This window comes from Anser cygnoides, chromosome 21 (genome assembly GCF_040182565.1).
Source record: "Anser cygnoides isolate HZ-2024a breed goose chromosome 21, Taihu_goose_T2T_genome, whole genome shotgun sequence".
In the NCBI taxonomy this organism is placed as follows: domain Eukaryota; kingdom Metazoa; phylum Chordata; class Aves; order Anseriformes; family Anatidae; genus Anser; species Anser cygnoides.
The window spans coordinates 2177299-2190065 of NC_089893.1; the positions used below are offsets into that span (position 1 = coordinate 2177299).

Below are 12767 nucleotides of genomic sequence, written 5' to 3' on the forward strand. Positions count from 1 at the left end.
GAATTTTCCGGTCGAAGGAAGTGCGACGTCCAAAAGCCCCTGGAGCAAAGGGGTCGGTGTGCGTTGCTGCTCCGTCTGAGGCTGCCTTACCTGCCGCCGCGAGGAGTGACACCACCTTTATTAAAAGCAGCTTCTCATGGGGAAACCCAAATTCCCCTTCTCCAAAAAACTGCACAAAACCAATACTCTGAGAGTTATGAGTACTTGGTAACGCTGACTGAATTTGGGAAACAGGATGGCTAAAATGTGTGCTCTTATTTTCACACTTCTGACAATGACTTCCTAACTCTTCAGAAAGGAAAGCAAGCACCGAGGAACCCGGCATCCCTCAGGCTACATCTGTACAATCTTCATCCCGTGTCTTTTGTTTCACATCAACAGCTAGGAACTGTTATTCCTCCATACATACCGATGATGTTACCAGTAACAGGCTGCACTCCACACTTTCGCTCACAGCTCAAACACCCAGGCAGTTTTGCAGTGACCATTCAACATTAAGTTAGGAAAGAAAATTTCGAGGCAGACAGAATTTTAATGCCCACGTGAAAAATAACTAATCTGTACTCTCAGCTCCGGCATAACTGAGGCAGAGAGAAGCCACTCCTCCCAACACGTGGAACTGGTGCGGTTTCAAAACAAGGCAGCCATCGGTGAACATCTAAGACCAACACTGACTTCATAAAAGATTATGGTCCATGTATAATCACAGCAGTGCTACTAGGAACACTGTCAGGGCTGCTGTATTGCACTTCAGACCTCAAGGCTCTGCAGCTCAGTGCTGACTTTTGAACTGGCGCAGGTTTATGAAGGGAAGTGTCACCGCACACCTGACAGCCGACAGCGTTTATGAGCCAAAGCTCCAATGAGACTTCCGGGACGGGGAGGGAGCTCTAAAATGACAGACGCAGCAGACAGACAACAACTGCACAAACTTCCCTCGTCACAAATTCTACACGACAAGTCAAGAAAACACCATCAAATTCCCCTTATCACTTGGGTGTCATTCCCATCACGCAGAAGGATAACGCTCTACGAATGCCGCTGTTTTCAACCAGTTATAGTTTAACTAAGCAAAAAATCCCCCCTGCCGACTCCGGCTATGCCAAAGTCAAACACCGTAATGCTGCTCCCTTAAAGCTAGCTGGTTTCAAGATAACTCAGTGAAAAACTGAACTAAAACAGAAGTATTCGTACAAAATCATCAAAAATCTGGGGGATATGCAGTGACATCCCCGAATTCAGATACTTCTATATTAGAAATAAAGTCCACTACGTTCTACAAAATGTCCAAGGAGACAAGAGAAAGACTGAGTAAAATACTTGCTCTTGACTTCTACTTTTTTGTTATATCATACCAAATTTTTCCGTTAATGCACGATTTCAGCAGATACGCAGGACCAGAACGCAACATGCCACTCGGAAAAAAACCAACCACCCCAAAACATGACAGAAGATATATGTAAAATACAACACAGCTTCCTCCACGTTACTTTGGCTGCCGTGAGTTACTAAACCCAAATTATTCATCAGGACTTTACTCCTGCTGCAGAATGCAACCTCAGATGAAGGCTGTGACTGGCGAGTTCAGGGAAGACCCTCACCTCGCGGAGGTAAGCGGTGCAGTCATTAGGCAGCTCCCGAAGGGACACGACAAGTGGCAGTAAGTAGGGAACTGCTGGAAGTGCCCTATTAGGAGACAGCTGTGTCCGAAGTCAGGGACCATGCAGGCACCAGACCTCCACCATTTCAACATAAACATGCAGCCACCCTCTCCTCAGAGACTACAGGTGGCACCCGCACACGTAGTCCCTAGCTGTACAGCAGCTCTTTGCACATCCCCTGCTCCTACCGCTTAGGAAACTTGTGCTGCAGGAGAGGAGAGCTTGTCCGAGGACTTCTGGTGACCAGCAATGGTGCTGCAATCTTCACTGTGACTCCAACCCACATAGTCAACAGCTAAGAGAACTAGGTTTTTCACAGCTAAATACTTTGTTTCTAGAGCATCAGAGAAGGAAAGAAACATCCTCGTATCCGCAATGAGAAAAATGAGCCAACTAGACAAACCAAGCTGCAAGACACCCCAAATGCTCAAGAGCACCTGCTCCTGCTCCATCCCAACACTAGAAAACCACAACTTCGCAGCAGGAAAAAGAATGCTGGGTCTACTCCTTCCCTGCTCACGAGTGGTGAGATGAACATCAACCTACAGACAACAAGCCACAGATTTTATTTTCCACTGTATATAATATTTGACAGGTTTTAATAGCTAAATAGAAAACCTAAAAAAAAAAATCTTAGGATCCAAGAGACATTTTCTTCATTAGCGGCTAGTGCCAAGAACGTATTTAAGCTATTTTGAAGCAAAGATGCCCTAAACGTGAAACTGACACAGATTTTTCAAAGATGTCTTAGACTTCTAAGATGCAAAGGTATGCTTTAAGGTAAACGCAGTGGGAGTAACAAAAAAAAAAAAAGAAAATAATAATCTGGTGTCATCTAAAAAAAAGGAAAGAAAAGAAACAACAGGTTGCTGACCTCACCCCCCCCCCCCCCCCCCAAAAAAAAAAAAAGACAAAAACAACCTGTTCAAGTTGTTAACTCTGTGGTGGTCAGGTAGGTTAGCCAGATTTCAGTCATTGTTGCCACTGAACTAACACTCACGAGACACTAACTTCTTTCAAATGGACACAGATAAATTCCATTCAACCCGGTCTATTATAAGCAGAGAAGTTTACAAATACAGTAAACAGCTACCTTTAAGGTGTTTGTATTAAATACAATGGATGCTAGCAGGCAGTCCGAGTTAAAGCTACAATCGCCGTGTTTACTAGGTTAGCAGCGTTTCCAGATCAGCTCTAAGTTTGTAAATCCAGCCCCCTCCAAGCATCGCTGCCGCTGGACCAGGAACTCTGCAGCTCAGAGCTGCTTTAGTTCAACTGAGCTCCGCTTCACGTTACCTACCAAAAACCACCGAAAACAAGCCCAGAAGTAAACCATATTCTTGTACGTGCTTTAATAGCGTCCAATATTATCAGCAATGAAAAAGCAAGACAACTGCTTTTTAAAAGGGCAAAAGGTACACAAAACACAGATTTGAACGCTCTGCACCTGACAGTCTGCCTTTAAACCAGAGACAGAACGAGCCTTTCAAAAACAAAACCCCACTCCCTTTACAAAGGAGCTGGAGAATCTTCCTGCCAGAGCAAGGACACAGCTAGCGAGCGATGCAAAACACGAAGCACTGGCAAAGAACGCTGCAGCGCGCAGTAGGTAACACAGCCCCATCATGTCTTCCCTGCTCTGTCAGTAGGTGGGCTGTTGTTACTCTTGCTCTGGCTGCCTTAGAAAGGCTTAAAAAACGAAGGCAGGAAGAAGAACAGCTCAGAAAAAAAAAAAAAAACAAACCAAAAACCGAAAACCCAAAAACCCAAAGCACCGCCACCACAAAACGCGCGGCTCCTTCTCGCAGCCGAGCTGCTCTCCCCCAGCCCTGCTGCCCGGAGCCTGCCTCCGCCGCCAGGTGCGGCCGCGGGCGGCGAGGAGGAGCGCGGGGAGGGCCCGCGCCCGCGGCACCGGCAGCGGGGCTCCCGGGAGGGGCCGGCTGGCGACATCTCGCCTCTCCGCCTGGGCCCAGCGCCTGCCCCCGGTCCCGACGGCTGCCGCCCACCCGGGCCTCCCCGGCTCCGTCCGCTGCCGGTGGAGGCCGGGGCGCGCCCGGCAGGCGGAGCCCCCGGAGCATCCTTCCGGGGGGGCGCCGCAGGTGCCGCGCGACACCCGGGGCCCCGGGCGCCGCTCGCCGAGGCCGGGCCCGCCTCGCCCCCGCCCCGCCGCCGGTCCCGGGAGCGCCCCTCGCCCCCTCACCCGCCTCGGGCGGCCGCCGGCGCTCGGCCCCCTCCCGGCCTCGGCGCCCGGCGCAGGCGAGGCGGCGGCGGCAGGCGGATAATGGAGGCGGCGGCGGCGGCGGGGAGGACACCGGCGGCAAGTCGCGTGCGCGGGGAGGGACCGCGCGGCGCGGAGGCGGAGGGCGGCCGGCACCCACCCCCCGCCCGCCCGCCCGCCCGCCGCGCGCGGCTCCCCGCGGCGCCCCCCGCCGCCGCCCCCGGCGGGCACACGGCGGCGGCCGGGCGCGCCCTTTGTGCGGCGCGGAGGGGAGCGGCGCGGAGCCGAGCGGAGCGGTAGGTGTGTCCGGCGGGGGCCGCGCGGGCAGGGGGTGTGCCCCCGCCGGGGCGGAGCGGGGATGTGGCGGAGCGGGACCCGCGCTCCGGGCCGCGCCGCGCCCTCCCTCCCGCCGGCCCCGCTCACCTCTCCGCTGCCCGCCTCGGCCCCGCAGGCCGCGCGGAACCGCCGCAGGTTGATGCCGATGGCGGCCGAGACCTGGAGCGCCGCGTCGAAGCCGGGTCCCACCCCGGCCGCGGGGCCCCCGGAGCCGCCGGAGCCCGGCGCTGCCCCGCCTCCCCCGCTTCCCGCCGCCCCGCCGGAGCACGGGCCGCCGCGCTCCCCGTCGCCCGCCGCCGCCGCCGCCGCCGGCTCGGCGGCTCGCAGGCTGCGCACGGCCGGCACCCGCAGCCGGGACCCCCCCAGCCCCCGGCGGCCCCAGCCGCCGCTGCCGGGCCGGGCAGGGAAGCGCCACCGACCGCTGTGCGCCATCTTTACTGTGAGGCGACGAGCCAGAGAGCGGGGCCGGGCCGCGCCCCGCGCCCTGCATAGCGCTCCGCCGGCCCGCGCGGGGCCTGCATAACGGCGCCGCGCATGCAGGTTGCGGGGCTCCGCCGCGCCGCCGCCCCGGCACGCGCCTAAGCCGTGCGCGGCCGGCGCCGGCCCGGCATAACGCCGGGCGGTATGCAGGGTCCCGGGCGCGGACCCCAGCGCGGCCCCCCGCCCTGCATAGCGCAGCGCCCGCCGCGGCCGCCCGCCGTGACGCGCGGCGCCATCCAGCCGCGGGGCTCCGCGCGCGCAGGCCCCGGAACGCGGCTGCCGCGAGGGGCGGCCGCAGGCGGGCCGCAAACCCCGGGCGGCGATGCCGAGCCAGGGCGCGGGCCGCCGGCGCCCGGGACCGCGCATGGGGCATACGCGAGGCGTACGGCGCCCCGCGAGCCCCCTGCATAGCGCCGGGCCGCATGCGGGGCGCGGGGCCGCCCCGGGGCCGAGGCGCGGGCGGGAGCCCCGCGGAGCGGCGGGCCCGGGGGCACGGCCCGGCCGGGGGGGGGGGGGGGGCGGCGGCGCCCGGCTCACCGCCCGCGGCCGGCCCCGGGCTGCGGGCCCCGGCCCTCGAGGGGCGCCCCCGGCCCCCCCCGGCCCCGCGCCGCAGGTAGGTGCGAGCAGGCCCGGCCCGGCCCCGAGCCCCGCGCGGCGCCTACCTCCTGCCGCCGCCCCGCTCCCGGGTCCCCGCGGCGGTGGCAGCGGGCGGGCGGCTCCCCGCGGTCACCTCCCCGGTGTGCCGCGCTGCAAAGCGGGGTCGAGCGGCTGCTTTGTTCCCCCGGGGAAACGACGCCGCGGACACCGAGCGTCAGTCGTTACAAACCCCTGCGAAATACCTGCTGCCTTTAAGGCTCCGTTGTCAGCCGAAGGAAGAGAAGGGCTAGGGAGGAGAGGAATCGCAGGCTGCTTGCAAATCACGAAAGCAAACAAACAATAGCTGCCACGCTAAAGAAAACAGAGAAGCTCCTCCAGCCCCTTTGGGTTGCAGACACAGTTTCTGTTTGTTTCGCACTTGGTGCACGGCTAGGGAGCTGCCGTGGGAGCACGAGCGGGGTGGTTTCTCATTAGGACTTCCAGGGAGGAGAAAAAAACATCTATTAAAATAAGACAGGTTCTGTCTCTCTAGGGAGCGTGAAAGGGACTGGAGTGTTTCCAAGCCCTCTCATCCTTTACTAGTCAAGTGTGATCTGATGTTCCAAATGAAGCGAGTTTGACAGCCCCTGCAGCCCGGCACTGGTGTGCAAGCTGCATCACAGGGCCCACTCATGTCAAATTCGGCCTGCGTGTGAGTGCCTTCAAGCTGCAGAGAGCAGCACACATTGGGTAGGAAGATGTGGCACAGGCAGGCCAGGCTTTGAGTGGGGTAGGATCTTGCAGACTTGCTTTCAGGTAGGCTCCTTTATGCTGGGGCCTGAAACCTGCGGATCACAGTCATGCTTTTAATCCCACATTTAACTGGTCACTCAGTAGTGAGTGTGCTACAGCCCCCACCGAGAGGCCCAACAGGTTCCCCTTACAGCTCTCTGATGGGCGATGGGTTGTGGGGATAGGAAATGCGGAATTACCAGTGATAGACAGGTCACAGGGCTGTCATTCAGAGGCAGAAGAAATGAGCCCCTTCGTGCACATTAATTGTGCGCTATCTGTGTAACAGGCTCCTTGTACACGTCAGACCCATCGCGTACAGCCCCATTGGGGATTCACCACATTTCCCTGCAACGTACCTGGACACTGAGAGCAGAGCAGTGGGGGACAGGAGGCAGGAGAGCTGTGTAGCCGCTCATGCCAGTGCCGTTCCTCCTGGAGAGGGCATTTCCCCAGCGGCCCAGCTCTGGGAATGCTGAGGGCCTAGAAGAGCCTGCAGCTGTGTGGGTCCCCCAACCAGCAGGCATGTGCTAGCTGCGCTCAGCGTGAAGAGACGTGCATGCAATCCTCCAGTCAGCGCCGGAAGGAGAGACAGAGACCTTCCTGAGTGCCTGTGGACAGCCACGCTTCTGTGTCTTACTTGAAGCAGAGTAGTCAACTCTAGAACACATAAGACCCACTAGAACGTGCATAGGTATTGCTGAGCAGGGAGAAGACATCCCTGCTCACGCATGTGCTCACTGTTTAGCCAGGGCATCAGGCTTCAGCCCTCTCTAAGAGTGTCACCTCGTGAGGTAAGTGAAAAACAGTAAAGTACTTAGCAGCAAAGGCAGTAACAGGAATGCCCAGCAATTCCCAGCTACAAATCTGCTCTACCAGGCCCGTGGCTGCTTGGCTGTGCCAGGCATAAACATCTGTCTCCTAACAGGCACTTAGGGGAAAATGAAAGCACGGCAGGAAGCCTGGACAGGAGATTGGAAGCCCAGCTCCTGCTGCACTTACCTATGGAAGCCCTCAAGTTCTTTTAGCCTTTGCTTCCTCATCTGTCACGTGGAGGTGACTGGTACCTTGGTCACAGGTGGTGAGGATTTCAGCCGTGAAGTGCCTGGCAAACATTGCATAAAAAGGGCTCAGAGTGTCTTAGACTCTAAGTGGAATAGGTCCTGTGCTGCCTCAGCTTGTGACCTGTGCTATGCAGCTGCTTGCCACACAGCTGGCTGGCTCAAAGCTATCTCAAACGCCTCTGTCTCCTGCCAATGCATCTTTTTTGTCAGCAGTGAGAACTGCGGCCCTTCTGACGGGGAGGCATGCTCTCTGCAGGCCCCCCTGTGCTGCCTTGTACCACTCTGGGTCAAGACTCGAGTGGGGAGCAGCGGGAAGCAATGGGAGGTCCTCCACATCCTCCCTTCAGACAGCAGCACCCAGGCTGGTGCAGTTACCTGCTCTGTGATGAATTCTACCTGCCAGACCGCCGGGCTGTCAGATGGGACACAGACAGGCACGTGCACTCTGCCGCTGGCACCCTGTCACCAGCACAGAGCAGGACTGAGGCTGCCTGTGGCAGCAGTGCTGCACATCAGCACGTCCCTCCAAGGCTCTCGTGTTCCCTTTCCTCAGGGCACTCCCCCAGCCGCTGAGTTGGGGTCCCATCTTTGCAAGTGCTGTGTGCTGGGAGTCTTGCTGGGATGCCAAGCAGACAGTGGCATCTGAAATCTGTGTTCCCACAGTCAGCAGGAGCACAGGCACGGTACCACTCAAAGTCAGTTACTTGCTAGTTCTGGAAAATAACCAAAGTGGCAGTTGCACCTCTCCAGTGCGCTGCTTGCTGTCTGTCACTGCTTCCCATGCTGCCTCCAATAACCTTCCTTCCTCTGACCAAAAGCGAAGCGGCTAGTCCCACCTGCACTGCCTGTACAGAGAGCCCAAGAGACCACGTGAGGCTTCTTACTGGCCTGAAGTATTGGGAGAATCGTCTCTGTTGCAGACAGAAAAGTAAACTCTGTACTGCTTGTAGTCTCCCCAGTGCTGCGAGAGTCACAAGGGGCGGCCAGGCTGGAGGGCTGAGGTTCATCAAGGAGCTGAACACAAGGCCCAGAGCATCAAAGGACCAGCTGGCAACAGTCCCAGGGAAGGCAAAGACAGTATCAACAAGCAGCAATATTGACTGAAGACCATTTTCTAAGACAGTAAAGACAATAAAAACAGTTAAGCCCCATTCAGACGAGACTGCCAGCTTCAGAGACCTCCTTTTACAAATTATTTTCTGAAAACATTGAGAGAAGGGGACTGTGTCGCAATGCAGTTAAACTTACCAAGTTGCTATACATAGTTCTACAGAAGTTGTTTGAAAATGAGCACGTTTGTGAACATCTGGACAGCTCACACTTTCAGCCAGTTGTAAGCTAAGACAACATGTACAGTCTGCTTACCTTTGAAGGCTTCCACACGTTTCACCACAAACCAGAACTATGCAAAACAATGCGACAGACCACATGATATATACAGTGCCAAGACATCTTTTGATACCTTAAAATACTATGATTTCTTTTAGGTTCCCACTATCGGATGTTACATATATTCAGAAACAAGCATAAGCATTTGTATGGTCAGTTTGAAATTGCTTCTCTCCAGACTTCCATAACACTGTAGCTCGTCACACAGAAGTTAGCCAAAGAACTAGTACAGAAATAACGATGAACAGCAATGCTGACCAAAGCCAGCTTTAATACTGTTTCATGTTTTGAGGAAGGGGCAGAGGAAGGTGAGTCACATTACCAGCACGTGCTGATGTGCGAAGGGGGCTGCCCTTCAGGCAGCTACGCGTTAGAGAAGCTGTTCACCACTGGTGACGTTGCCAGATCAGAGACAGGCTCACATCCCAACCACCACAAAAAGACCACAACAATTCTACATCAGCTCCTGGCTTTATTTATGTAGATGCTCTAACAGGCTCAGGGCCACAGCAGTAAACAGCATTACTGAGGATGAGTCTTCAGACGTTGTATCCAATCAGGCCGCGTTTGCCTATGATCTCACCAATGTAAAACCACATCAGCACCTCTGTGGCCACCAAACCGTTCCTCAGTGCTTCCTGAAAGAAAAAAAAACACAACACAATTCAGAACATGTGCTCCTGCAACAGCTGCCTTTCTTGCTCCTATAACCAAACTCCATGCATGACTAGCAAAGTGGTCATCCAATTCACAAGACGACAGTTTAAGCAAAAAGCAGATGCGCAAGTTAGTGTTTATGATGTTCACCCACACCTCAACAGGCCACATTGTTACAAGGGTTCTAAAACGGTAAATATAGCTTCAGTTGGCATTCATGGTTTTTTGGAGCCCTTTAAGAAGGTAATTTCTAAAACTGTATCTGCAGGAAACAATTTAATTTCAAGGCCAAGCAATGTATTGGACTGATGACACATCTCTCTCTGTCCAGCTTTTGCTAGACACAGCTGTTACCTACAGATCTGTCACCTCACTCTCTTCACTTGAACAGATAATGAAGGGCCCAGGAGGGATGACAGAACAGCTGTGGTCCAGGTGTGGAAGAGTTGAGACAAAGCTCATATATTATAACACTTCCAACTTTTGACTCATAAATTCCTTGAACTTCAAGTCTTACTGACAGCAGCTCAGTCGTTTTTATGGCACGAGCAAAGCACATCAAGCTAGCATGCCAGTAGTGAAGCCAGGTCTTGGAAAATACTGCTCTGTGCGCTGAATATCTATGGCTCACAGACTACCATTGTCAGAGTCTGAAGAGGCAGCAGAACTATTCTATCCCTCAGCTTACCCAGAAAAAAAAAAAAAAGATAAATTTTTGTATATGTAATTTTTTTTGGAAGTCTGGTACCAAACAAGATTAATCTTCAAAATATCTGCTGTCATGCCAGCCCAGGTGACTGGGTTCAGAAACCTGACTTCAACACACAGCGATTCCTATGGGGAACAGTATCACAAAGACAGAAAGCTGGGAGGTTTGCGAAGAACACCCCTGTACGTTCCTTTCCTAGCAAGTAAATACTGACCTCAGCTGTGCTACCTGCTTCCTCTGTAATAGCATCATTCTTCACCCCCTTTCCAATTAATCTGCATGGAAGGACACTGTGAGACAATAAACACTTGACAAGAAGTGTACTCAACAGCTATGGACTGACTGCTACATGCTGGTTGCCCAGACAAGAGCTCAGTACAATCGAAAGAAGACGCTCATATGCAAGACAAGGTAACTTAAATATAGTTGAATTTACAGGGCTCTGGAGAGGAATACCAGAAATTCATCGGGCGCAAGTCCAGTCTTAATTGTGGGTGTGGAATAAGCTTCCTCCTGGGCAAATGAAGCCTAGGTACATAACACTACACAAACACTTGCCAGGGCCTTTTCATCTTCTTCAGGCTCATTCATTACTCGTGTCTTCAGGGGTGGGCTGGTGCGCCAGACCGATGGCTGATCTCACATTGTGCTATTTGGGCATGGGTGCAGCGACACCCAGCACTGTCTCTGAGCAAGCCATAGATTTTATTGGTACACCAAATGTATTTGTGAATCGCATGTGTGAGTTTTAAAGACGGTATCATAGTACTGGACATGACTCCTACACGTGGTCCCTCACAGACAAGGCTGACAACAGAAATCCTCTGTTCAGATGAGATCATTTAGCAAGCTGAATTCCACAAAGGCAGCAGGAGGAGGAGACAGCAAGCTTGTCTGATCAAGCTTCGCTGCAGGGAACAGGTAAAAAGGGGCAGAAAAGCCTCAGAAAAAAAATCAGAGCACTGAGGCAACGGGATGCCTCTTTAGAAGGACTGGGGAGAAACAAAGGGAAAGGTCCGTGGATACATGGTTGAGAGAAGAAAAAGAGTATGTCAAGATGTGCAGCAGAGGGCCCAATTTAACAGCAGAAACTGACACAAGGAAAATAAGCTGAGAAGGAGAATACGATAAAATAGTTGCAATGAATAACACAAGCCTTAATGTGCTAGAGAGATCCCAAGCATTATCAAGAACCTCAGCCACAGCAGCAGGGATTCTCCAGTGATGGCAAATTTACTTTGGCTATCTGACTTGTTCCCTCTTGCCCCCAAGTTACCCCACTGATCAGATTTTAATACCTATTAAAGATCTGTTTTTGGTTTGGGGAGCACGTGACAGATAAAAACACCTGCACAGCCAAAACGCAGGGTTTTGTTTCAGCTAACAGACTGGAAAGACCCAAATGCAGTCTCAGCTCCCTGGTGGACACACAGGCACTTAGACAGGGCCTTAGTGTGCTTGTAGCGTGCTAGAAACAGACAGCAGCCCGTCTCAGACTGCAGCGCACGAGGACTAACGAGATAAGCAGAACTAGAGGTTGTCCAGCTGGAGCAGGAACTCCTCAAGGATAGCACGAGCCATACACATTAAAGCTCACCTCTCCATAAATTACTAGCCATAAAATACCATCTTTGTAGGCAACATCCCAAGGCAGGCGCTGTCTTTGCCTGTAATTTAAGCCTAACCAGAACTGTTCAGAACAGACAGATCCTAAGCCTCACCCCAATGTAATGCTCTGGAAGTTAAATACAGCTCGAAACGCTCTTAACAGATACCAGAGAGGAGAAAATGGATAAAGAGTTTTAACGCCTTACTGTTCGCAATACTAGCCACGTAACAGCAATTAAGAGACTCAAAGGTCGCATTCAGATACACCGGTGACAGAAAGACAGCGGTAGATGCAAACCACGAAGATCAACCTCTGGCTCTGCAAGGGCACACGAAGGAAATTCCCAGGCTGCGAGCTGCCCGTGTCTGACTGAACGAGTACAGCGCCAGGAACAGCCCCGGTTAGGTCTGGGCCGGGTACGCCTGGCGAGAGCCGCTTGTATCCCTGACGAGAGCCGCCCGTATGCCCGACGAGCAGCACGCCGCGCACCCGCTCCCTTGTCCCGCGGTTACCTTGACGGTGAGCTGCGCCAGGCGGCCGGACTGGAAGCTCCTGACCAGGGCCTTCATGCTGTCGATGGCCTTGGGGATCTCTCCGGGGGTCGGCGGCGCGAGCTCGACCTTGGCGTAGTACCAGAACGTGGCCAGGCGAGGCTTCGAGTACGCCACGGCAGCTGGGGGGAGGCCGGGCAGGACGGGCGGCGTGAGGCGCGGCCCCCCGGCGGCCCCGGCCCCGGCCCCCGCCCGCCGCCCCCCACCCCGGCCGCCCCCGTCCCCCCGCCCCGCCCGGCCTCACCGCTGAGGAGCTGGGGGCCGCGGGCCGCCAGGCGCTGCCCGAGCCGCTGCGCCGCCTGCGCCATGCCTCAAAGTCACCCCGCCGCAGGGTCCCGCCGCGCCTGCGCACCAGCGCCTCGCAGGCGCCCGCCGCGGGCAGCCCGCGCGGCGGCCCCAGGACCCCGCACCACGTGCGCGGGGCGGGGCCGGGCGCGGCGCGTCCCGGGGACCCCGGTTCGAGACCGCGGCGGGCCCGGGCCCGGCCCCGTCCCGTCCGCAGCGCGGCGAGGGGAGGAAGGGGCGAGGGACGGCCTGAAGGCGGGGGGGTTACAGCGAGCCTCGGGGGCGCGTACACGGCCTGCCGAGGGAGGCAGCGCGGCTCCTGCGCCGCTCTGAGCCAGCGGCTGCTCGCACCCAGCGGCAGGAAAGAGCCCCAGCCGCCGCGCCCCCCTCCCCGCAGCCCAAACAACGCGGGCCTCCCTTCTCCCGCTGAAGGAGCTCCA

The 12767-nt window shown here is 55.6% G+C and overlaps 2 protein-coding genes across 4 annotated transcripts in view; both read right to left on the minus strand.

Annotated features, from left to right (window-relative positions):
- Positions 1-4655, minus strand: part of KMT2A (lysine methyltransferase 2A) — a 50667-nt gene extending 46012 nt beyond the window's left edge. For all 3 annotated transcript variants that reach the window (XM_066981368.1, XM_066981369.1, XM_066981367.1), the window contains exon 1: positions 4303-4655. In XM_066981368.1, the coding sequence (XP_066837469.1) occupies positions 4303-4647 (345 nt within the window). In that variant the 5' untranslated portion in view covers positions 4648-4655. The remainder of the gene's footprint in view (positions 1-4302) is intronic.
- Positions 4656-8968: 4313 nt separating this feature from the next.
- On the minus strand, positions 8969-12446 carry ATP5MG (ATP synthase membrane subunit g). Its single transcript, XM_066981115.1, has 3 exons — positions 12287-12446; positions 12004-12164; positions 8969-9154 (listed from the first exon to the last, which is right to left on the minus strand). Exons 1-3 carry the CDS (start codon positions 12348-12350, stop codon positions 9056-9058), a joined length of 324 nt encoding a protein of 107 aa, XP_066837216.1. The 5' UTR covers positions 12351-12446; the 3' UTR covers positions 8969-9055.
- Between the last annotated feature and the right edge of the window lie 321 nt (positions 12447-12767).